We start from the raw sequence: 22154 nt of genomic DNA, 5'->3' as shown, positions 1-22154 counted from the left end.
AACATCTACGCCTTATCTTTAAGAGGTCATGTGGGGCCTTGTCTGGTGGCTCGGTGCTGGGGGCCTGGCTGTGGCTTCTGAAGGCCAGGCAGGAGGGAGTCCAAGTGCATCCCGGACTAACGTGGGGGTGGTGGGCACCACATGGGCTCGTGCGAGCTCACCCCACACGCTCGCCCCTTCCAGTCTAGACCAGCGGTTCTCCAAGTGTGTCTCGTGAACCCCGGGGTATCCCCGGCCCTTGCAGGGAATCTGTGAGGTTGAAATGCTTCTCATAATAATCCTAAGACTTGTGTGACAGTCATGGACGGTCGTGTGACACTTCTTCACATGCACAAGCACCGGCTTTTCTTGGGATTTGACTTGCTGACGCCATAGAAGTGACTGATTTGTTACATCCTGACGTGGAATCCAGGCCCTGTGACATTCTGTGTGACAAGATAGGAGGGTGCCTGACACACATCTGCCTCAAACCAGAGTTGGAGGGTTTGGGGGAAAGCACGTCTGTGGCTCGAGCTGCACACGGAGTCACTGTCCTCTTCCCATGGGCCACCGTGTTTACCGGACAGAGTGACCAGATGGCACGTGGAGGCCACTCTTCTGAACACAGCTAGCTTTTGCTTTAAGGAGGACAGTTGACACTGTTGACGGCGATGACGTCCCCACTTTCTCGTGAGACTGAGAGTTCTGAGCGTCTGCACCCCCACCTGTTGTCTGCGACACGTGTCAGCCTGGGGCGATCTCAGTGAGGCCGTGTGTCTGCAGGACCCGGCCTGATGTCTCGGGCACGCTCTCCCCCGACGGCGGCGGGGGGGGGGGGGCTTGCAGGGGTTGGGGTCTGGTGCAGCCGAGTGCGCTTTTCCACAGCAACGCTCCACGTTGACGTGCAGCGGGTTTGCAGGTGTGAGTTTCTAAACGTCTCAGTGAGTGTTTTAAAATTTCTCCGCTTTTTGAACTGGCACTAGAGTAGACATGGATGGGTAGAATCCACGTGAAAAAAGGCTCTCTGGGGTCTTCAAAGAATTTTAAGAGTGGAAAGGGTCCCGAGAGTGGGAAGTGTGAGAACCGCTGCTCTAGACTGACCCAACCCCTCCACCACCCTCTGCCCGCCTCACCTTCGTTCTGTGCCGGTGGCGGGGCTGGCAGGACCGGCAGACCCACCACCGGCTGTGCCCTCACCACCCTCATCGCTGACTCCGCTCCTCAGCACAGCCCCTGCACCCCTCACCCCGACGTCCCAGCCCACCCAGCTGGTCTCTCAAGGCTCCGGGCTCAGCCCAGCTTCCCCCGAGCTCTGTGCACCTCGTAAGCGGTGTGCCTGTGAGTGCATGTGTGTGTAGAGAGTGTGGGAGGGTGTCACATCTGCTGTGCATGGTGCAGGTGCTCCGCATACTCACCTCACAGCCCGCAGGAGAGAGGGCTGGCCCCTACCCCACATTCCACCTCTTGGTGACCTCAGTGAGGCTGAGGGACCCCTGAATTCTGAAGACAAGCATGGCCGTAGCTGGACTAGCACTTGGTTGGCCCGGCTCACCTAGGATGGTTAAGTGACAGGTGGGTAGCTCAGGCCCCAGGGCAGGGGCTGCAGGTCTCAAAAGGGCAGGACTCTGAGCCTCAGGACATCATGACCAAGGTCAGGGCCTCCCGAGCCTCTGCCTCAGGGAGCGCCTGTCCTGACCGGGGGTACTGTCCAGGCATCTGCCTGTGCCTCCCCTCCAGCCTGTGATCACGTCCTGCTGATCCTTCCAGACACAGAAAAAGGTGGCTGACCATCACCCTCCTGCTGCACCGAGGCGCTGACCCCAACCTGTGCCGAGTGCCCATGCAGGTCCTGTTCTTCTGTGTGAAGGCTGGGGACGTGGATGGGGTGCGGATGCTGCTGGAGAATGGAGCCAGGACCGATGTCCAGTTACCCCCTAAGGTGGGGCCCCGAAGGTGGGGCTGGAGGTTCAGGGAGCGTGGTGGGAGGGGCCGGCTACAGGGGCCATTTGTGGTGTGAGGTCAGGGTGCCTGGTTTGGACAAGCGCCGGGACCGTCTGTCTTCCTGCTCTGGTTACAGGAGCGCTCTGCCGCCGTCCCTGAGGCCCTCGCGGTGTTGGGAGGGTGCTGACGGGCAGAGGCCAGCAGTTCTGTTTTGCCTCCACGTTAGTCGGAGCTGGTGGCTCTCGCCATTTAGGCCCCTTGGCGAGGCCCTGTCTTCTGAGAAGAAGGTCCGGTAGTGCAGGGAGGCGGACTTTGTGTGAGACTCAGGGTGTGTTTCCTGATCGGACTGCTTTTTTAAAACTAAGCTTACAGCCTTTTTCAACTCAGCACAGACTCCCTCTCTTCCTCCCTCCACCCACCCACTCATCCATCCACCTAGCCATCCGTCCATCCATCCATCTGTCTGTCCACCCATCTGTCCATCCTCAACCAAGAATCGGCTGCTTGCATGCACTGTTCGAATAGAAGTTCTGCTTTATGGAAGCGCCGAGTGGGCAGTAGGGCAGCAGCAGGAGCGTGCCCGTCCCCCCGCAGGCTGGTGTCAGTGCTTCCTGAGCGGTGTCCTCGCAGCCTTTCTCCGGGGCCCTTCCTGTTTCCTCGGGGTCCCGCTCAGAGGGTTGGTGAGTCCTCCACCCGGCCCGAAGGGCACTGTGTTCCTGGCTGGGGTCTCACTCCGAGTTGGCTGTGCCCCTCCAGGACCAGGCCCCCGACCACCTCCATGTGGCCAGTGCTGACCAGGCAATCTAGAGACAGTCCAACAGGGACTCTCAGCCAAGGCGGAGGGCTGCCGTGAGTGAACGACAGGCCTGGTGGGGACGGGTGTCCAGGCTGCAGGGCCGTCTGCAGGGCATCTGAACAGGGGCCTGGCGGGAGGACAGGCCTTTCTTGGAGGAAGGCAGGGACAGTCGGTCTAAAATGAAGCTGAAGTCTCGGGCCCTGCGCTCCTGTCTGTGGCCCTGGCTGACAGAAGCGTCTTGCAAGTGGGAACACACGTGTCTGTGGTCCACTGTGGGCAGACTGCATTGTCTTAAGTGTCACAGCTCCGCCGGCCAGGACGCAGCACTGTGGGTGGGGCTCACGGCCCACCTGGAGGGAGTGAGGCTCGCCCTGGACAGGCCCTCACTGCCCTCCCGAGGGGGCAGTCGTTCACCCAGGAGCAGCGCCCTCACCCTTCCTGCGTTACCTCTGCAGCTGGGGTCCCTGACCCCCCTCCACATTGCAGCCGCCCTCCCTGGGGCAGAGGGCGTCAAGATAACAGAGCTGCTGCTCCACACCATCACGGACGTGGACGCCAGGGCCGCTGACCAGGACGACGTGTACAAAGGAGACCAGGTGCGCCATCTGCCCCGGGGAGGGCGGGCGCTGGGGGCCCGGGGTCGCTCTGTAGACAGTGTCATCATTTACTTCAAAGTTCCGCTTGTCCTTAAAGAGGCTGACAAGTGCTGTGTGCACCCCAGCCCAGCCCAGCTCTGCCCCAGCGTGTGCGCAGCTCCCTGGCGGGAGAGCGCGGGGGGAGGGCTCAGGGCGCCCGTGCGGGGTGCACAGGAGGGGTTTCACGGGACGCTGCTTCAGACCCACAGCCTGGGGCGCAGGGCCGCCCGCTCCTCCTCCATGGGAGCTCCTCTGTGGGAGGTCTCATACCTGCGGTGGCTCCGGGCCCAACCAGACCCCTCTGTCTGTACACAGTTAGACCTGCTGCCTTCGAGCCTGAAGCTCAACGGTGAAACAGGCCCGCCCAGCAGCTACTACAGCACGCACACGTCTGTCCCCAACGAGGGCGGCAGGACGCCCCTGCACGTGGCCTGTGAGCGGAAGGACAACTACAGGGTGAGGGGGCCTTCCCGGGGCTCAGGGACTGTGTGCTCTGTGTGCATGTGTGTGCACACACATGAGTGCCCCGGGGTGCACTCATGAGTGTGTCCGCACAAGCATGCACATGCATGTTTAGGGCATGTGCACTAACTGTACACGTGTGAGCATCTGTGAGCTGTAGTTCCAGGCAGTGCGTGTGTGCTTGGGTGGTGCGTGGGCACGTGGAGGTCTGTAATGGGCAGGGCAGTGGGGCAGGAACCCTGGTGGGGGACCAGCAGGCTCAGGGGACAGACCATAGGGTGTCGGCCCCCAGGCCGTCCTGCCTAAGTGGGCTTCAGAGCAGGCGGGATGGGTCACACCCACAGTGAGATGCAGCACCCCAGGTTAAAACATCAGGGAACGTCAGGGGCGCTGCCTGTGACTCGTGTGTCCCCGTGTCGTTTCAGAGCATGTTTTAGGGACACTCATTGACACGTGTGCCTGCATACACACAGGTCACAGTGTGACATCACTGTCTCACACGGGGCGTGCTCACACAGGTGTTGGTGTGTCTGTCCTGGGCTGAAATGGCCCTGTGCCCCTCGGGCCCTGCTCCCCAACCCTGCCCCGGCCACCTTGGGGTTGGGGCCAGCAAGAGGCAACCGAGTGGCTGGGGTGGGAGTGGGGGGCGTGGGAGCTGGACCTGGGCTATGCAGGGTTGTGGCCAGTGCAGCCCTGGCCAGAAAGCTGCTGAGCCTCAGTTTACCCTCCCACGAAGGGACAGTAAGGCCACTCTCAAATGGCTGTGGCGTGGGCAGTTTGCCACTGCACAGGGTGATGATCGTACGTGCCTCCCTGACACGAGAGCGTGAGGGCCTGTGTGAGGGCGGAGCCTGGAGATGCTGTCCGGGGTCCGGTGGGGACACCTTCAGGCCTCCCTGCTTCAGAGCATCTCTCTTGTCAAAGCCTCCTGGGGCCTGGGTCCCTGTCCTGACCAGAACCTTCTGAGGGGTGCCCTGAGTCCATCACAGGAAGACGGACAGCTAGGCTCTGAGAGGGGACTGGCCAAGGCTCCTAGCCAGTAAGTGCAAGGCCCGGGCTCTGAACACAGTGCTTTTCAACTCACACCCTGTGTCCTTTGTGCCAATTTCCAATTTGGACAGGCTCTGGGGGAGCAGAGTTAGGAGACACTGGAGGCGGCACCCTCGCTGGGTCACCGACACGTGGTTAGGGTGAAATCCCAGAGCTGAGCAGTGGGGCTGCAGTGGGGCGAGGGGGGAGGGGAAGCTTTCCCAGGAGTTCGGCCTGGCCAGTGAGGCTGGAAGAGGGAGTGGGCTCAGCAGGGGGGCAGTCCCCACCTGCCAGCGCCCTGGGAGAAGTGGGGAGGAAGAGGAGACATTGGGGTTACGGTGAAGAGGGGAAGGGCAGGGGGAGGTGTGCAGAAGGTCTCCTTTCAGCCCTGCTGGGCTTCTTTCCCTGGCTGTGTCCTGGGGCCGCAGCCCTGGTGAAGGGCCCGTGCTCCGGGCGCAGACTCCGCGCTTGCTGTGGTGGCTGGAAGGTCCTGACGACTCCTCTGCACATGAGCTTTAAATCAATCTGCGCGCCAGTTGCCCTCCTGTTTTTAATCAGAAACGATGACTGTTTAGAAAACACATTTTCAGTTTGAGGATCCTCCACCCCCTCCACCCCCACCCATCACTCCTGCCGAGGATTCAGAACCGTGAGGGGCCAGTAGCTGGGGTGGAGGAAGCGGGTGGATGATCTCGGCGTGCCCCGCAGGTCTCAGGCCTCTCTAACCTGTCTCCCTGCCTTCCCCTCCCAGTGCGCCCGGGATGTGGTCCAGCTGCTCCTCTCCCACAGAGCCAACACCAGCCTGCTGTGGAGCGGCCACTCCCCGCTGTCCCTGTCGATCGCCAGTGGGAACGAGCTGGTGAGCACGCTCTGACCCCGATGGGCTCCCGCAGCGTTGCTCCTCCAGGGCCCCCATCCATGGGTGGGGGGTGCTGTGGTCGGCAGGGGCCCAGAGACAGCAGGGTGCAAGGGGCGCAGATCCCTCCCCTGTGGATGGAGCTCCTTAGAGCAGGGCGACCAGCGGAGGTGGGGGCGGCCTGGGCAAAGGCTCCCTCCCGGAGCCTGGATCGCAGCCCTGCTCATCCCAGGCAGGGACTCTGAGGTGCTGTGGGGAAGGCACATTGGCCAGTTCCCACCTCTTGCTGCCTCCAAGGAGTGTACTTACTCCTTATCCAGCCAGCCACCCACCCATTGTCCTCCGTCTCCCCCATCTGTGTTTCACGCCCCTGCTCGTCCTTTTATTGAACTGTGATTTCTGGAGCATGCGGGCGCCCCCTTAGGCAAGAGACGTTGAGTAAAACCGGTCTCCGCCCCAAGGGTTTTCCGTTCTAGTGCGGAGATGGGCCATCGCCCGAGTGTGACACGGTTATAGGGAGCGGCCAGTGCTGTGAAGAGAACAGAGATCAAGGACAGACAGGATGGAGGGTGGCCCCTTCAGCAGGGTGGCCAGAGGGCTCTCTGGCGAAGGGACACTCCAGCAGAGGCCTAAAGGAGTGGCAGGCATTGTGCTCCACAGGGACCCCGACGCCTCCTCCCTTCCTCAGTGAGCTGTACAGGCACCTGCTCTTGCTGGGGGGCCGTGGGGCGGGGGAGGGTCACAGGACGCAGCAGCCCAGGGAGATCGTTCTGAGCAGGGCTTCCGAGAGAGCCGAGCACTGGAGCTGCTCTTGCTCTGGGCTTCCTGGGCGGCCTGGTCTCGAAGCTGGGGACGCAGCGGGGGACAAGGGACATGTGGCTGCTCTGTGTCTGGCCAGGGGGTCACAGAGACGCAGGTGGCCCAAGGCAGAGACAGACTGGTCCCAGGGGTGAGGGGCCAGCCGTGGGCTGGCTCAGCAGTGCTCCTGGGCCAGACAAGACAAGGGACAGGGCCAGCCCTCCCTGAGGAGCCACCGTGTGCCCTACCCCCATCTCCTCTGAGCCAGCAGCAGACAGAAACCCCAGGGGTAGCTTCCAGGAGCCCCAGCTGCGGCCCACACGGCACTTGGCACGGCAGTGGGCTTGCTCCGGGCCATTTCCAGTGGAGGGAGGGGCCTGGTGGGTGCTGGCCAGCTGACCAGCCTGTCTGTGTCCAGATTGTGAAGGAGCTCCTGGCCCATGGTGCAGACCCCAACCTGCCCCTGACCAAAGGCTTGGGCAGTGCCCTGTGTGTTGCCTGTGACATCATCACCTATGAGCACCAGAGGGGCACGGACAGCAAGCTGGCCCTGGTGAGTGGCTGGGCGCACAGGAGAGGCGGGGCCCGGGTTGTGGGGCCTAGGGGCCATGGGACCCTTAGTGGGGCCTCCTCCCCACAGACGAGCGCCATGTGGTCTCGCCCTGTGTTCTCCAGGTGTCGCTGTTCCGAGTTCCTAAAACAACGAAAAATCTTGCCTTTTGAAATGTATGGATCTAAAGTTTGTCACAAGACATGGACACTCAGCAGGCCAGAAGTCCCCTGGGTTGTCTCAGGAAAGACACAGGCCATGGTTTGATCCAGTTCAGGATTCTAGATTTTTCTATCTTGAGTGTCAGCCAGGGACCCTGACAAGGCTCCTGCTGGGCTGGGGTCCGGGCACTGTGTCGCAGGCTGCCCTTGCTGGTGCTGTCCCCACCCCCTGCCACGGCGAGGCAGACGCTGTGGTGCCCGCTCACCGACAGACTCCGAAGGAGATGCTCTGCGACGGAAACTTGCACCATCGCCCACTCACCCAAACTCCAGTGTGGGCTTAATTAAAAACCATGGGATCGCATGCTTGATTCTCACAGATATTCCAACACTTGCAATTAAAACATTTTCGGCCCTGGCTGGTGTGGGTGGGGTGTCGTCCCGCAAAGCAGTGGGTCGCTGATTTGATTCCCAGTCAGGGCACGTGCCGGGGTTTCGGTGTCGGTCGCATGCAACAGGCAACCAGTTGATGTTTCTATCTCTTCCTCTATTTCCTTCTCTGAAAATAAGACATGAAACATTTTAAGCCAGTTACAAATGCATTAGCCTCTGTTCGTATACACCTCTGTTCAGGTCCTTTGCCCATTCGACACATTGTTTTTTGTTACGTGTTAAGAGTTCTCTCTGTATTCCCGATGTTAATCACTCACCAGATGTTGTGATTTAAAATATCTTCTCATATCTGTATGCTGAGTTTTCACTCTTTAATGGTGACTTTCGATGCACAAAAGTTCTTAATTTTCACGAAGTCTGATTTATCTGTTCCTTCTTTGTTACCTGGGCCTTTGGTGTCACATCCAAGAATTCACTGCCAAGTCCATTGTCCTGAGGCTTTTGTCCCATGTTTTCTTCTAAGAGTTTTATGGATTTAGCTAGAATTTAAACAAGTGCTTTTCGGCACAATCTGGTGCTTTTCCTCTACGTTCCTTCATGTCATGGGATTTGGCGCAAACCTCCGAGCCCCTACCTCCGCGGTGCACCAGGCTCCTTATGACAGTTACCCGGCTTTGGGGGGGGGGGGGGCAGGAGAGGCCTGCGACCGGGTCATGCAGCTTCCTCCCAAAGCCCTGGGACCTGGCCCCCACCAGGCTGGCTGCAGGCCTAGCCTGGGCACAGGGTGCCAATGAGACAGGCCTGCTGTTCGCCCTGTGTCCTCCTCCAGTCTGGGGGAGCGGGACGGCAACCAGGCCTCGACAGACACAAGCAGTCGGGGCGGGTGTCACGAAGGGCTCCCCGGAGTGGCCAGGCCGTGGCTCCCCGTGACAGTCGATGTGATGACGATCGCCCTAACCTCTTGTCCGTGAGGGTGCACGTCTGTCTAGTTTGTGTCTCTCCACACACCTGAGAGGTGGCCTCCCTGGGCTAATGCAGGTGACAACAGCATGTCTAGGCAGTGCCTGCTCTTCTGCCAGGGTCTGTGACCTCAGCTGACCCCCTCCCTCCAGTGAGGTTGGCAGCAGGGCCTGGCAGCCTTGGGTGGCCCAGATCACAGCAAGGGGCTGTTGGGGGCTTGGACGCCCCTGTTCTGGATCCTGCCTCCGGCTGGCCGGAGTGGTCACGCGCATTTGACGCAGCCCCGTTCTCCGCAGATCGACCGGCTCCTTAACTACGGGGCCGACATCTTGGCCCCTGTGACGCTCACGCAAGGGGACAAGGTGGCTGTGGGCACAGCGGTGGACTACGGGTATTTCAAATTCTTCCAGGTATGGCTTCCAGTTTCCTGTTGGTGGTGGGGGTGGAGCCGGGCTCTTTAGCATCCCTTGGGCAAAGCTGGGCCAAAAGTCCCTCACGCCTCTGACCAGAGTGTATCCCGGTCCTTCTGGAAGAGAAGACCTGGCACCCAAGGGTGTCCGTCCAGGTGTGGCTGCCATGCCTGGCTTTCGGAGCACCTTTCTGCTTTGTCCTCACAATGAGCTCTGAGAGCAGAGGTGCACTCCCCACCCAGCACCCCTCCTAGGGGAAAAGGCCAGGGCTGGGAGTGGGATCCACCCTCCCCAGGGTGGGGCTGCTGCCCCGTGGTGACTGGCACTGTGCCGCAGGACCGGAAGATTGCCCACTGCCCCTTCCACATGCTGATGCCGGCGGAGCGGGAGGCATTCCTGGCCCGGAAGCGGCTCCTGGAGTACATGGGTGTGCAGCTGCGGCGCGCCGTGCTGGCCAAGGAGAGCCAGTGGGACCCGAAAGTGCTATACCTGAGCAAGAGAGGTGGGTGGCCGTGGGCAGAGCTGGGCTGTGTTTCCTGACGCTCGTGGGATGTGAGAGGCTGGGCCAGGAAGGGACACGACACAGACCTGTCCTGTGGCTGCCCAGGCGACCTGCTGGGTCAGGGTCTGCTGGTCCTCGTGTCCTGCCCTCCTGGGAGGTCGTGCGGGAGAGGTTGAGGGGGGGGTCCCAGGAGAACCTCAGGTCACACCGTGTTTGTCCTCCCAGCTGGCCCAGCTGCCGCGGGGTGGCGGCACAGCACCCGGGAGGGCCGAGGTGCCGACTGAGCTGTTGGAGGTGCTGCGGGGGTTCCTTGCCCCAAGAAGCCCTGGTCCAGGGCCACCCTAGCCCAGGACCAGGCTTCTCCCTCCCACGTGCAGGGGCCTGGGGACAGGCAAGAGTGACGTCAGGGCACTGCAGGCCTGGTGCCTGTGGTTCCTGGGTGGACTGGCCAGCACTGCAGGAGGAGGAAAAGGGACCTGCTTGGTGCTTTGCTTCGTGAGCCACGTCCAAGGGGCTGAACTGATGACCCCTGCCCGTGTATGGGGCAGTCTGCCCTAGGAAGTGAAGTCCTGGGTTGTCCACTATCAGCAGGTGGCGGAGCCTGTCTAAGTGAGCGGGATTTGGGGCAGCACCTGATGGGAATGGCTGCAGGGTTGCTGGACACAGGGAAAAGGCCCATAGTTCTGGAAAGATCCAGAACACACTCTTGTGCACATGGGAGCTTGTTGCTTGGTTGCAATGAAACCACAGGGGCCCATGCCAGGTATCTGCCTGGGAGGGGGACTGTGCGTCCCTGGACGGCAGGGGAGCCCAAGGACCAGGCCCTCAGTGGGCACCAGTCAGCCGCTAGTTTTTCCTCTGCGCAATGGAGCGTCCCTAGTCACAGGTGGCCTTTTCACCTGCATCGCCGAGGGGCCAGGGACTGGACGGGACGGGAGCTGCACAGGACAAGCGACAAGGAACAGAGGACGCCTTCTTAGCCCGATAAAGGCTCCTGCAAACCCCACAGCTAGAGTCGGACTTTACTGGTGAGAGGCTGGGCGTTTCCTCCCCGAGGGAGGCAAGAGTGTCTTCTCTGTGTTCCTATCCAGTGCCGTGCTGGAGTTGTTAGCCAGGGTAACCAGGCGAGAAAAAAGGGAAATGTATCCAAGTTGGAAAGGAAAAGTTGGACTCTATCTGCAGGTGTCATCTTGCAGCTTGAACATCCTGGGAATGCACTTTGAAAACTAAAACTGGTAACAAACTATTAAACTAAATGTATAAATATTAAAATATTAACATAAATATAAAACTATTACACTATTAATATTGTAAGTCCATTTAGTGAGGTTGTAGGATAAGGTCAATGCACAAAAATCTTCATAGTGTATCTACGCAGTCACCGTGAACAAGCTAAAAGTGAGATCTAAAAAACAAACCCATTTGTGATAACATCAATAAGGGCAAAAAACTTATGTGCACATTCGACAGAAGCTGTGCAAAACTTATACTCTGAAAACTACAAAATATTGTTGAAGAAATTGCCCTGGCTGGTGAGACCCGGTTGGTGGGAGCATCACCGTCCCATAACCGAAGGGCTACGGGTTGGATTCCCAGTCAGTACGTACCTGGGCTGTGGGTTCGATCTCCAGTCCGGGTGTGTATGGGAGGCAACCAATCAATTATTCTCTCATGTTCGTGTTTCTCTCAAAAAAAAAAAAGCAGTGGAAAAAAATGTCCTCAGGTGAGGAGAAAGAACAAAGGAAAAAGAAAAAAAAAGAAATTAAAAGAACCTCAATAAACAGAAAGACATCTCCTTGTCAGAATTCCAGCTGATTTCTTTGCACAAAGTGAGAAGCCGATTCTAAAATCCATGTGGAAATGCAAGAATCCCGGAACAGCCAAAACGATCTTTGAAAAGAAGAACCCATTTGAAGGATTCACATTTCCCAATTTTAAACTTACCACGAAACAACATCAGACAGTGTGGCGCTTGCGTAAAAGCGACACGCAGGCCAGTGGACCAGACACGGGAGGAAATCACACGTCCCCGCCGAGGTCTTCCCAGGGCAAGGACAATGGTCTCTTCAACAAATGGGGCCGAGACACCTGGTTGTGCAAACACAAAAGAATGAAATTTGACCCTCACACCACATATAAAAATTCAGTTTGGATCCAAGCCCTAAACTGTGACAGCGTCATCGATAAAACTCGTGGAAGAAAACAGGCGCAATTCCTCAGACCGGGCGGTGGACTTACAGATACAACACCAAAAGCCTGAGCCATGGAAACACAGACCCACTGGACATCACTGAGAATATTGTTTGTTTGTTTGTTTGCTTCAGTGGATACTCGAAAAAACGAAAAGGCAACCTACAGGAGGCCACACACCTTGTCAGGAACTTGTACGTAAAATAAACTGTCACAGCTCAGTAACAAAGACAAATAATGGCATTGAAAACCGGACAAAGAGTAAGAATAGGAATCTGTGCGACGGTGGAGTGAGCTACAGCAATCTTGGAGGCTGAGAAACGAGGCCGGCAGCTCCACAGCCTGTGACAGTTCACCAGGGGGGTGACGTCGTGTCCAGGGATGGGGCCAGAGCAAGGCACCGCCGTGAGGCCTCTGTCACAGGACACGCCCCTAGGACAGCCCAGGTGCTGGCAGGCGAAGCAGACGGGGCAGAGTGTGCCATCCTGGCAGGAGCCACACCTCTATGGCTCAGACTGGACGCCAGGACTCGGTTTGATACCTGCCTCGGTGGCTGTGTCCTTCGGTCGTGGCTGACAGAAACCTCCGTGGCCCCCAGAGCACAGCTCCTCATCAACCTCCAGGCCTGGGGCTTCCGTCTGAGGTAGTGAAGTCCCAGTTCACAGCACCGAAACCTGAACCGGAAGGAAATTGGGGGTACAGGGACGGAGTCAGTCTTAGTTGCATCCGCATCTACACAGTTTCTTTAAAGAAGGATGTATACATGGAGACGGCCAACGAGCCCTTAAAAAGAGGCCCGATGTGTTGGTCATCAGGCACGAACAAGTGCAGCCACGTCTCGACCCCACCTCACACCCCGCGGGCTGGCTGTAACCGAAAACGTGCGCGCCTGTGCGCAGTGGGGGGAGGGAGAGAGGGCCCTCCTGTCTGCTGGTGGGCGTGTGGATGGAACCCAGCCTGGCGGCTCCTCAGATGCCAACTGCAGGGGCCCCACGTGACCCAGCAAGTCCGATCCTGGCTGTGCCCCTAACCCTGGACATGCGCGTTCATAGCAGCGTGTTCACAGAAGCCAGACGGGAACAGCCCGCCTGCGCGTCCACAGATGAGCAGAGAACCGCGGCCGAAGCGCGGACCCTCGCTGCGGCACAGAGGGCCTCGAACACGTGAGAGCGCTCGGTGAGGGAGCGCGGTCACAGAGGGCCGCGGGTTGAATGAGGTTCCACAAAGGCAAAGCCACACAGACAAGTAGATGGCGGTTCCGGGGAGCGGGCGTGACGGCCGCCAGGGGCCGAAGTGCCTTGTGGAGGGGTGACGGTGCTCGGGTTGGTGGTGGTGGTGGCTGCACACCTGTGGGTGTACTAAAGCCAGGGCGGCGTGCTGCGTGGGTGACCTGGAGGCACAGCTCAGCCAGGCTGTGAAGACCAGTCCACCGCTCCGACAGAACGCCCCTCCCATTCCCACAGCGCCTCCCAGGGGCAGGGAGTGAAGCTGTGGCGCCAGACCCGCTTCCCCGTTCTCCATCGTCACCTCTCCCACAGGCATCCCTGTGCCACGTGGTCCTCAGAACACTGCCTGACGACACATGCACTGGGGGCCACGTCCCTGTCGCCACAGCAGCCCGAGTAGTGGCCTGCGTGTGGTGGGCACGGGAGGAGTGGGGGGGTGAAGGAGGGCACCCACCTCCTGCTCTCGTGGCCAGAGGTGTTCTTTGTGGGGTCCTGCATTGAGGGGAGGGGCGGCAGCAGAGCTTGAGCGGCCTTCCTGGGTGGGGTGACATGTGCTGAAGGAGAGGACAGGGCAGGGGCACATGGGGGAACCCCGTGGCTATTGTGGGACTCACTGCCTTCAGGTCGCCTGCGGCCCACCACAGTGGCCAGCTGGCATCCCCATTGCAGAGCGGGCTGTGCGCTGGGCCAGGCCAGAGAAACCTGGAGCTGCCCTGTGGTGAGGGGGGCCCGAGCTGGCCGATGGCACATAGGAAGGGTGACCAGAAGGCTGCGGAGGGTGGGCAAGCATGCAGGAACAGACGGAAGCCCCCCAGGAGGCTATGGACACCCCAACACCCCCAGACCAAGCCCCACCCTGCCTCCTGGAACCTGCCATGGCTGTCCAGGGCTCGGGGGCTCCACCTGCCTGCTGTGGTGCCTGGGCGGGCTCGCTGCAGGAGGGTGGTCAAGGCAGGCAGCACAGAGGGCCCACTCCCCACGGGGGCCTCGGAGGCTCACGCGGTCTCTCTGGGCACAGCGGAGCTGACCTCCTGCTTCAGGCTGAAGCAGAAGGGCATCGGCCTGTCGAAGGAGCTGCACCCGGAGGAGCCAGAGCTGTAAGTGGCTGGCGTGGCCCTGCCCACCGTGGGTGTGGTGAGAGGGGGCAGCAGGAGCCACAGGGCACACTCGAGGAGCCCCTCCATATCCTGGGGGGCAGCTGGGTGGGCAATGTGTGCTTTCTCATGGACCCTGTGCCCCGCGCCCCTCCCAGCCCCTCCACCTGGTAGGCACGGCTCTGCTTCCACCCTGCTCTCCCCGAAGTGTCTCTGCATGCTTGTGTCACCTGTCCTCAACACCCTGGGGCACGGGGCGGGGTTAACGGGTAGGGGCAGTGGTGGCGTGCCCACCAGGGCTCACTTTCCTGCTGAAGCAGAGGGTGAGGGTGTGCTGGGCTGATCCACTGCCCCGTGGGCTTGCTCGGAGCGGCTGCTCCCACAAGACACAGAAATCTGCCCCGCCCCGCGCTGCAGCACATGGGGTCCTCCTGCCTCCTGCCCCCTGCCCAGCCCCTTCTGCGAACCCTCGGGTGGGGTCCTGGGCGTGGCACTTGCTTTCTGTTTTGAATGGCGCTGTGCTGGACGCCCCGGCGTGGGTCTTCAAGTCTCTGTCCTTGGGTGGAGGACACGGGGCAGGCCCGGGGCCGGGGTCGGGGGCATGGGGGGCAGGCACCACCCGACATCCACGTGGCCCCTGGCAGGATTCCCTTCTTCAAGTTCTGCTACCAGTGCGGCCGTTCTGTGGGGGTGCGCCTGCTGCCCTGCAGCCGCTGCTACGGCATCCTGACCTGTGGCAAGACCTGCAAGACCAGGGCCTGGAGCGACTTCCACAGCAAGGACTGCAGCACCCTGGTGGCCATGGGTGAGTCCCCATGCTGGCTGGGCTGTGTGGGCACAGGCGCTGGCTGGGCGAGGGTCCCGTCATCTTGGGAAACCTCTGCAGGCCCAGTCACTGCCCGAGTTCCCGGATGGTGGGGACGGGGGGCACGGAGCCAGCCTGGCCTTTCCCCACACGGCGGATGCCGTGCTCCGTGCACCCACAGCTCCTGGGTGGGCCCTCCTGGGGGCTCCGCTGGCCACCCAGCCCCTGGTGGACTCAGGCTCCCCTGGACCCCACGCACTCAGCCTTGGGGCTGCAGCGGGTAGGTTCCTCCCTGCCCGCCCTCTCAGGGGGTTCTAGAGGTCACCAGCGGGCTGCCCTGGGAACGCCCTCCTCTCCGTGGCCCCCCTCCTCTGGGGTGAGCTGAGCCTGTCCTCCTAGCAGGCGGATGCAGGAGCTGGCTGGCTGTGCCCCCGACGCGGATCCTCTGAATTCTGACACTCGCTGTCCCCTCCGTTTTCCCCCTCGGTAAAATGGGGCTTTTAGGAAAGGCTGGCGGGGAGGGCGGCTGGCGCAGGGTCTGCCCTCACGGTCCCCTCTGCCAGTTCTCTCGCCAGGGTCCTGCCTACAGGAAGAGAGCCCGGGGGCGGAAGGATCTCAGTAAAGGAGCAGAGCCGGCCTCGCCTGGGTCACCTGCCCTGCCGAGGCTGGGGCCCGGTGGGAGGGGCGTTCCCTGGGCTGCACCAGCCTAACTCGGGAGTGCGCACCCGCCAGAGGGCACCTGGCAGCGCCTCCCTTGGGACCTGGCAATAAATTGACCCACGGGCTGTGTTCTGACCCCGTGTGCCATGGCGCCGCCGGTTCGCGCGCTCATCCCCGCGCAGGCTGGGCCACCTTTGAGCGGGTGAGGGTCAGGCCCGCAGCAGAGGGTGCTGCGGCAAGGGGCGCCTGCGCTCTGGGGGCGTTTGGAGGCCTCTGAGGAGCCCGCAGCTGCCCCCCGCCCCGCACCCGCTCAGCTGGTGTGTCTGTCAGTGGTGCCGCAGCGTTCGCGGACGGGGGTGGGGGCTGGGGGGGATGGGGAGGGTTGACAGTAGATGTGAAATGGCCAGGACTGGGGCGGAGGGGGGCCAAGGTGACCGGCGAGTGCAGGGGTTGTGCTCTGGCAGAGGGTGCGTGGAGGGGGTGGAGGGCGTGAGCGCCTGTCTTCAGGCTGTGCAGGGAGGGGACAGAGGCCGGGGTCTGCTGCTGAGAGCAGAGTGGTTGGGGCAGCGGGGCAGGAGCCTGCGGGGGCCCCTCCTGCAGCGCGGCTTTGCAGTTTCTTTGGCCTCCTGCGGGCTCCCAGACGCACACGGAAATCTGCTGGGGGCCCCTGGCCTTGGGCGGGGAAGGAGTGAGGAAGCCTCCTGGGCGAAGGGGCAGGACCCTGTGCCACTCTGGAGCCAAGCGCTGTCCCCTGGCCACAGCCCCTGGCTGGACCGTGGGCAGCCGAGTAATGTGACCTCGGGGCCGGGGGGCGCCCTGGGTGGGGGCGCTGAGGAAGGCCTTCCTGGTGAGGGGCTGGGGTGTGGATCCCAAGAAGGGGTGTGGGCGGCTCCCACTACCTCTGCCAGCCGGGAAGGCACTCGTGATGGGGACGGAGTCCGTTCTGCACTGTGGCTTGTGTAGAGCTGTGTGTGCGGAAGGGAGGGAAGGTGACTTAGTCCCCAACCCCCGCAAATGACCGCAGCCCCAACACGGTGTGTCCTGCCAACCCCGTCTGTGCAGGCACCTGTGCACACGTGCCCATGTGCACACATGTACACACTCATGTGGCCGACACACTGTTGTGCCAACCCATCTTAGACACACGCACACACACGCATGTGCACTTGAAAGCAGAAGCGTGGTCTGTGTGTTTTAAACCGCACCACAAACGGCTCTCTCTGCTGTTACGCTCCTAACACAGTTCCGGGTGTGGCTTTATTTTCTGTGCTGCACCCCGTAGCTGCTCCTCGCAGGAACACAGTGTGAAGACAGGGACCGCCCCAACCTCCCACTCAAGGACCAGCATCCCGAGCGTGTTCTTCCCGGGGCGGGGGGGCCCTGCACGTGGCCGCACACGCGTGCTCATCCGCAGCGCCCCGCACACCCGTGCTTTTCCACGCCCCATTTGCTTTTCGTCACACAACGGTCAGCTTTGCGACCTCGACCCACCGTCCCTACGACCCGGCCGAGGCCTGTCTCGCACACGCCTGCCCGGTGCCTTGTCAGTGGGCGTTCACGTTGTTTGGCTCAGCCGTCAGCACGCGGCACGTGCCCCAGCCCGTTTGCCTTGCGCAGGGCCCGAGGAGGGCTGATCCTCAGACGCTAGGAGTCCCCGTTGCGCGCTCCGGAGGGTTGCAGCGGGTCCGCGCGGCCTACCCTCAGGAACACGACTGCTCTCCAGCCTCCCGAGGAATTCCTGCAGGTGTGAGCACCCTCCCCACATGTGACGTGGCGTCTGTGTCCCTGCTACTCAGGGCGTGGCTCTTCCTGACATGTATGGGTTCCCTGGAGCCCGGCACCCTCCCAAGTCCTCGGGGCTGGGGCACCTTGAGTTACTGCGGGGGATTCCCTGCTCGGTGCTCCTGCCTCTGCCTGACCTTTAGGGTCTGTGTGCTGGGGACTGAGGAGTCCCCATCCCCCGCAAGACCACACAGGGTGCAGCCAGCTTCCCACGACTCCGACTCCCGACTCCCGTGTCTCATGTTTCACCTGTGATCTTTGAGCCATTCAGAACTCTTCCTGCGGGAGGCGTGAGTGCCCGGTAGCCAGCACCTCCCTTCCCAGCGACTGCCCTGAGCTCGGGGTGCCCCGGGCCGCACAGGGCGACCTGCACTCGGGGCGTCTCCACAGACTCGTCTTGTGAAATGCACATGCTGCCGCACTTGGGGGGAAGGGTCTTGCTGGGCCTCGTCGCGCTTGTTTGGTTGGGGACACAGCCAGCACGGCTCCCAGTGCCGTCACCCAGGCAGCGGAGGGCATCCTGCCGCGTCTGACCTCACCTCTCATGTGGACTGGTGCTCCCTGCTCTCTCAATTTCTCACCTCACCTCCAGTCCTCTGGGAGGTCTGCTCGGCTCTTCATAATCCAGCCACTTCCAGAACCCCCCACTGCCGCCTCTTACCCTCTGCTCGGTCCTGTGGTCCCCAGGCACCAGTGCCGCAGAGGTCAGCCCACGTTGCTCCTGTGTCCACATGTGGGACGTCCCACCAAAGTCCTGGCTGCTCCACCCATCCCCCCCCCCGCCGTTGCCTGATGCCCCCATGCCAGGCCGTGCCACACCTGCCTGGAGCCCTCCCACCCCTCCCATGCCCAGATGGATGCCACCAGTCCTCTCCCCTCTGGGTCCCCTTGTGTGGTGAGCGCTCGCTCTGGGAACCCAGAACACCCTGCACAAGCCCCGCCCTGCAAGGGAGACCTGCTGTTTGGGGAGTGAATGCCGCTAGCTCCCCAGGGCAGGTCCTCAGCACCCACTGATGGAGAGACCCGGCCAGCACGCCCCCAGGCTCACCTCACGTCATCGTCTCCTACCCACTCTGAAGGACGTCTGCAGCCGCGGCTGGGTCCTCGCCCTGTGCTCCCGGCAGTCGGCTCCTGGCTCTGCAGATGCCCTGTCCCAGCCCGTGCCTCTCCAGCGTCTGTGCCTTCTTTGTCCCTCCGTGGCACACAGGCTGTGCGGTGTTAGGTGACAGTGGCAGGCCAGCTCAACTTCTGGGGAATGTTCTCAGCCATCGAATTCTTGAAGGGTACAAGGTGCCCATCCTCCGGGTTGTCATGGTAAAGCCAGCCGCTCCGCGTGACCCTTCAACACTCTCTTGGGCTGATTTCATCCCACTGATCTGTCTGCCCCATCGACGGGGTGGTTTTGTGTGTTTTTACTCACGAGATGACGTGCCCACACCCGCCTGGCCCACAGCCTTGGGTCCCTGGAAGGCTAGCTGTCCAGGGCAGGCCCCAGACCCCTTCCATCCCCAGTCCTCTCATCCCCGAACATCCCGCTCCTCAGGAAATTGGGTTGCCTCCATTTTCAGAATGTACCGGAAGCAGACACTTCCCATCATGCTCTGGGCGGTTGCCCTGGTGTCTGGGGAGGGCGCCTTGTGGCCCTAGTCTGTGCCAAGCTCCATGCCATCTCTCACCTCCCGTGGTGCAGTCCCTGAGACGGGTGGACACCAGGCTGCAAGCCAGGCCAGCCTTCCAGACCTTCAGGGACTGCTGGGGCTCGTCGCTGTCACTGTGGTTGGTGATCACCCTCATGGGCTCAGTCTTTACTACTTGGGGGGGTGGAGGCCCCGCGCTGCCCGTGGGCACAGAGCGAATGGGGGCCTCCTGTCACCTGTCCTCAGAGCTCCCTGAGTGCAGCTGTCACTCCAGAAGGCACTGCGACACTGCTGAGCCCCTCTGCTCGCTAGGCGTGAGCCTGCGCCCAAGCCTGACCGCCCTGAGGGACGCTCGCCTCGTCCTGCTGGGACTGTAGGCACCTGCTGGAGGGTGATGAGAGGTGAACATGCCCAAGTCACCGGGGAGGAGCCTGCAGCCTGCTCTGCTGGGCCAGGGCGTGCGGTGCAGACCTGGTGACTCCTGAGGACTTAGACGTGCTGGGAAACGAGGCTACTCTGGTTGTAACTGGGATGGCCGAGTCAGAAGACTGTCGAAGGGTCAGTTTGCTGAGGGTATTCTGGGACTGGCCCACGAGACTTCTCCCTGATCCCAGCTTTGCCCACCCTTCCCCTGGTTTGTGAATGAGCCCACACAGCCACCCAGCTCACCCATGCCCCGTGAGCCTCTCTCCCATCTATCTCCCTGCCCCTCTAGCCTCTCATCCGCTCACCTGGACTCTCAGGGTCTTCTCTGGCTGGGAAGGAGGTGCCCTGCCACCTGGCCCAGCCCAAGGCCCACACAGGGAGCAGTGAGGTGGGGTGGACGAGGGCAGGGTGACTTCGGAGCAGGCGTGGAAGCCAAGCTGCTGGGTCCAGTTTAGATGGGAGGGAGGGACCAGTCTGCAGGCCTCCCCTCCCTGAGTCCCATACCTGAGCTGTGGCCAGGTAAGGTCAGGGGAGCCTGGGGAGGAGGCCCAAGGAACCAGGTGGGACAGAGGGCAGGTGGGGCGGAGGCCTGGTGACAGACAGGGGGTGGGTGTTGGGCTGGAATCTTGGCAGGGGCCGCATGGCTTGGGATTTGCCAGTGTCAGGGTTCCGTGTGCTGTCGTTGCTGGAGCGACGGCCGGTGAGGGTGGCCCAGCAGGTCCCTGGGAAGAACCCCGAGGGGTCGTGGCCTTGCTCAGGGTTCTGTGCCGAGGTGCCGTGGGGGCCTGCTGTGTCCTTGGTGGCCTGTGGCTTTTGGTCCGTCACACGTATTCTGTGGCTTCCCTCATGTTCTTAAGCGTCGATTCCCACGTTTCTGGGACCTCTTTTCTTCTTTCCCACCGGGATCACCAGCAGCCGGGCACTGTTTATGGGTGGCCTGTTCTCTCCACTCTGCCATCCCTGGAGACCTGCCGTTCCCAGAATGTCGGACACGTGGCCTGTCACCTGGGGGCTGTGTTCAGGCTGCACCCCTGTGCCAGGCCGTCCCCTCCACGGGGGTCTTGGTCCCACCTCCAGTTCCTCACAGCTCCTGCCACCTCGACTCCTGGGGGGCACCTTTCGCGGGACATCTCCACTTGAGCTGCATTTGGTGCTGCATCCAATCTCTTCCTTTGTTTTCTTTTAAAAGTGAGACGTGTCCTCACCCGACAGTCCCCATCTCTCCATTTTCCTCTGAGACCACACAGCACTCAGCAGCCCTCACCGCTCAGGCCCCGGCTGGCTCTGGGCAGGGGCAGGGGTGCCTCTCCCTACACTGGAATTTGGATTTGTGGTCCTGTCACTGGGGGCTTGTTTTCCCACCCCAAGGGAGTCATTTCTGCTGCACACTACGGGGACCCCAGTGCTCCGGCATCTGCTCCTGGCCTGCTCAGCAGAGGCCCAGCAGAGCCGGCGTTCCCGTGGGTCCCAGCAGCAGGGAGGGCTGCGTCTGTCCACAGTGTCCTGGCCACACAGGCCAAGCCCCCACGCCTGCTCTACGTGTCTGCTCGCCCGCTCGCGCAAGGGGGTGTTTCTGCGAGTGACGCCCCTTCACTGAGACCTCGCAGGCTCCCCCAGTCCGTATGCCCACCGCCCCTTGCCCTCAGGCAGCTGCTGACTTTGGAAAAGCTTTGACTTTGTCCCACACCCGACCTGCCTGGCGGGCGGGGTGACTGTGCCTGTGTTGTGAGGCACCCCCACTGCACACTCCCTAGTGTTTCCTGTTCCCACGGGGGCAGTGCTGGCGTGTGGGGGCCTTGCTGGCCCGCTCCTCTGCTGCCTAGGTCAGGGCACGGGAAGAGGTGTATGCTGGCAGCTAGGAGGGCCCTGGTCCCAGCTGTGGCCACACAAAGGCGGTGGAAATGTCCAGATCCCCTGTGTGCGGGGTCGGGGAGCCAGTGGGTCTCCCGGGATCCCGTCTTCCACCTCTGTCTCCATCCCTACTCTGTTCTTGTCTTTGGTGGCCCTGACATGCAGCCTGCCATCTGTCTTCAGTCTCCAGCAGAGGGCAGACTTCCAGTTTTCGCCCTCCCTTTACTCACTAGGAATGGGGGCTGCTCTGGCAGAGGGCTGCTGTCTCCTGGGGCGAGCAGGGCGTGCATGCTTGTGTGTGCACATACACAGGCACACCTGAGTGTGCACGAGTGCGCCCCCCTGCAGGCTGGCTGTCAGTGTGCACCGCCAGGTGTCTGTGGCCTCCTGGACTGCTGCAGAGGGCAGGCCTGGGGGCCAGGTGCCCGCCTCAGCCTTACAGGTGCCTTCTCCTCCCCAACAGGGAAAGAGTTTCTGCCTCAGTTCAGAAAGGCCCAGAAACCTCTGAAGCACGTAAAGAGCAAGGAGCCCGTGTGGTGGTGGAAGCAGGTCTACACCAGCTACAACCAGGAGTGAGCGGGGGGCCACCCTGCTGCCCCGAGGCTGAGCAGGCCCCAGGCTGCCCCTGCGTCCAGGGAGTGGAGGAGCTGGGCACCAGGCCCCTCAGGGCTGTTGGAGGGGCCGGGAGCACACAGCCCCCACTCTGCACAGGTCCTGGAGGCCTTGCTGCACCTGGGCCAGCAGGAGCTGCAGTGTTCAGGGACCGGGGCGGGGTGGGGGGCCCATCCTCCCTCCCAGGGTGCATGCCGCCCATGCTGGGGGGCCCTCAGCACTCCAGGTCCCGGGGAAGAGAGGCTTTGCCGAGTGTCTGGCAGGCCGCTTATGTGGGCTTCGAGGCCCAAATAAAGTGACCTTTGAGAGGCTCGTGGGTCAGGTTGGCTGCAGCCTCTGGATGAGGAGCTGGGCCCTTTGCGCCAAGGACCACGCAGGCCTTTCTGCTTGGGGCGGCAG

General features: G+C 61.7%; 1 protein-coding gene across 6 annotated transcripts in view; it reads left to right on the top strand.

The window, feature by feature from the left end:
• Window positions 1-22046, top strand: part of ANKMY1 (ankyrin repeat and MYND domain containing 1) — a 39067-nt gene extending 17021 nt beyond the window's left edge. For 2 of the 6 annotated variants that reach the window (XM_053919309.1, XM_045198261.2), the window contains 10 exons: window positions 1747-1918; window positions 3172-3312; window positions 3667-3807; window positions 5594-5701; window positions 6915-7049; window positions 8857-8970; window positions 9307-9472; window positions 13907-13985; window positions 14627-14787; window positions 21607-22046. In XM_053919309.1, coding sequence (XP_053775284.1) covers window positions 1747-1918; window positions 3172-3312; window positions 3667-3807; window positions 5594-5701; window positions 6915-7049; window positions 8857-8970; window positions 9307-9472; window positions 13907-13985; window positions 14627-14787; window positions 21607-21719 — 1330 coding nt within the window. In that variant the 3' untranslated portion in view covers window positions 21720-22046. Of the gene's footprint in view, window positions 1-1746; window positions 1919-3171; window positions 3313-3666; window positions 3808-5593; window positions 5702-6914; window positions 7050-8856; window positions 8971-9306; window positions 9473-13906; window positions 13986-14626; window positions 14788-15186; window positions 15274-15350; window positions 15519-21606 lie in introns of those variants that run through there. The other 4 variants (XM_045198264.2, XM_045198263.2, XM_045198265.2 and 1 more) reach the window with 4 other exon arrangements.
• Window positions 22047-22154: the final 108 nt, after the last annotated feature.

Source organism: Desmodus rotundus, chromosome 2 (genome assembly GCF_022682495.2).
Source record: "Desmodus rotundus isolate HL8 chromosome 2, HLdesRot8A.1, whole genome shotgun sequence".
NCBI lineage: Eukaryota > Metazoa > Chordata > Mammalia > Chiroptera > Phyllostomidae > Desmodus > Desmodus rotundus.
Note: the sequence above shows the minus strand (reverse complement) of the source record. Positions and strands in the feature narration are given on the sequence as shown.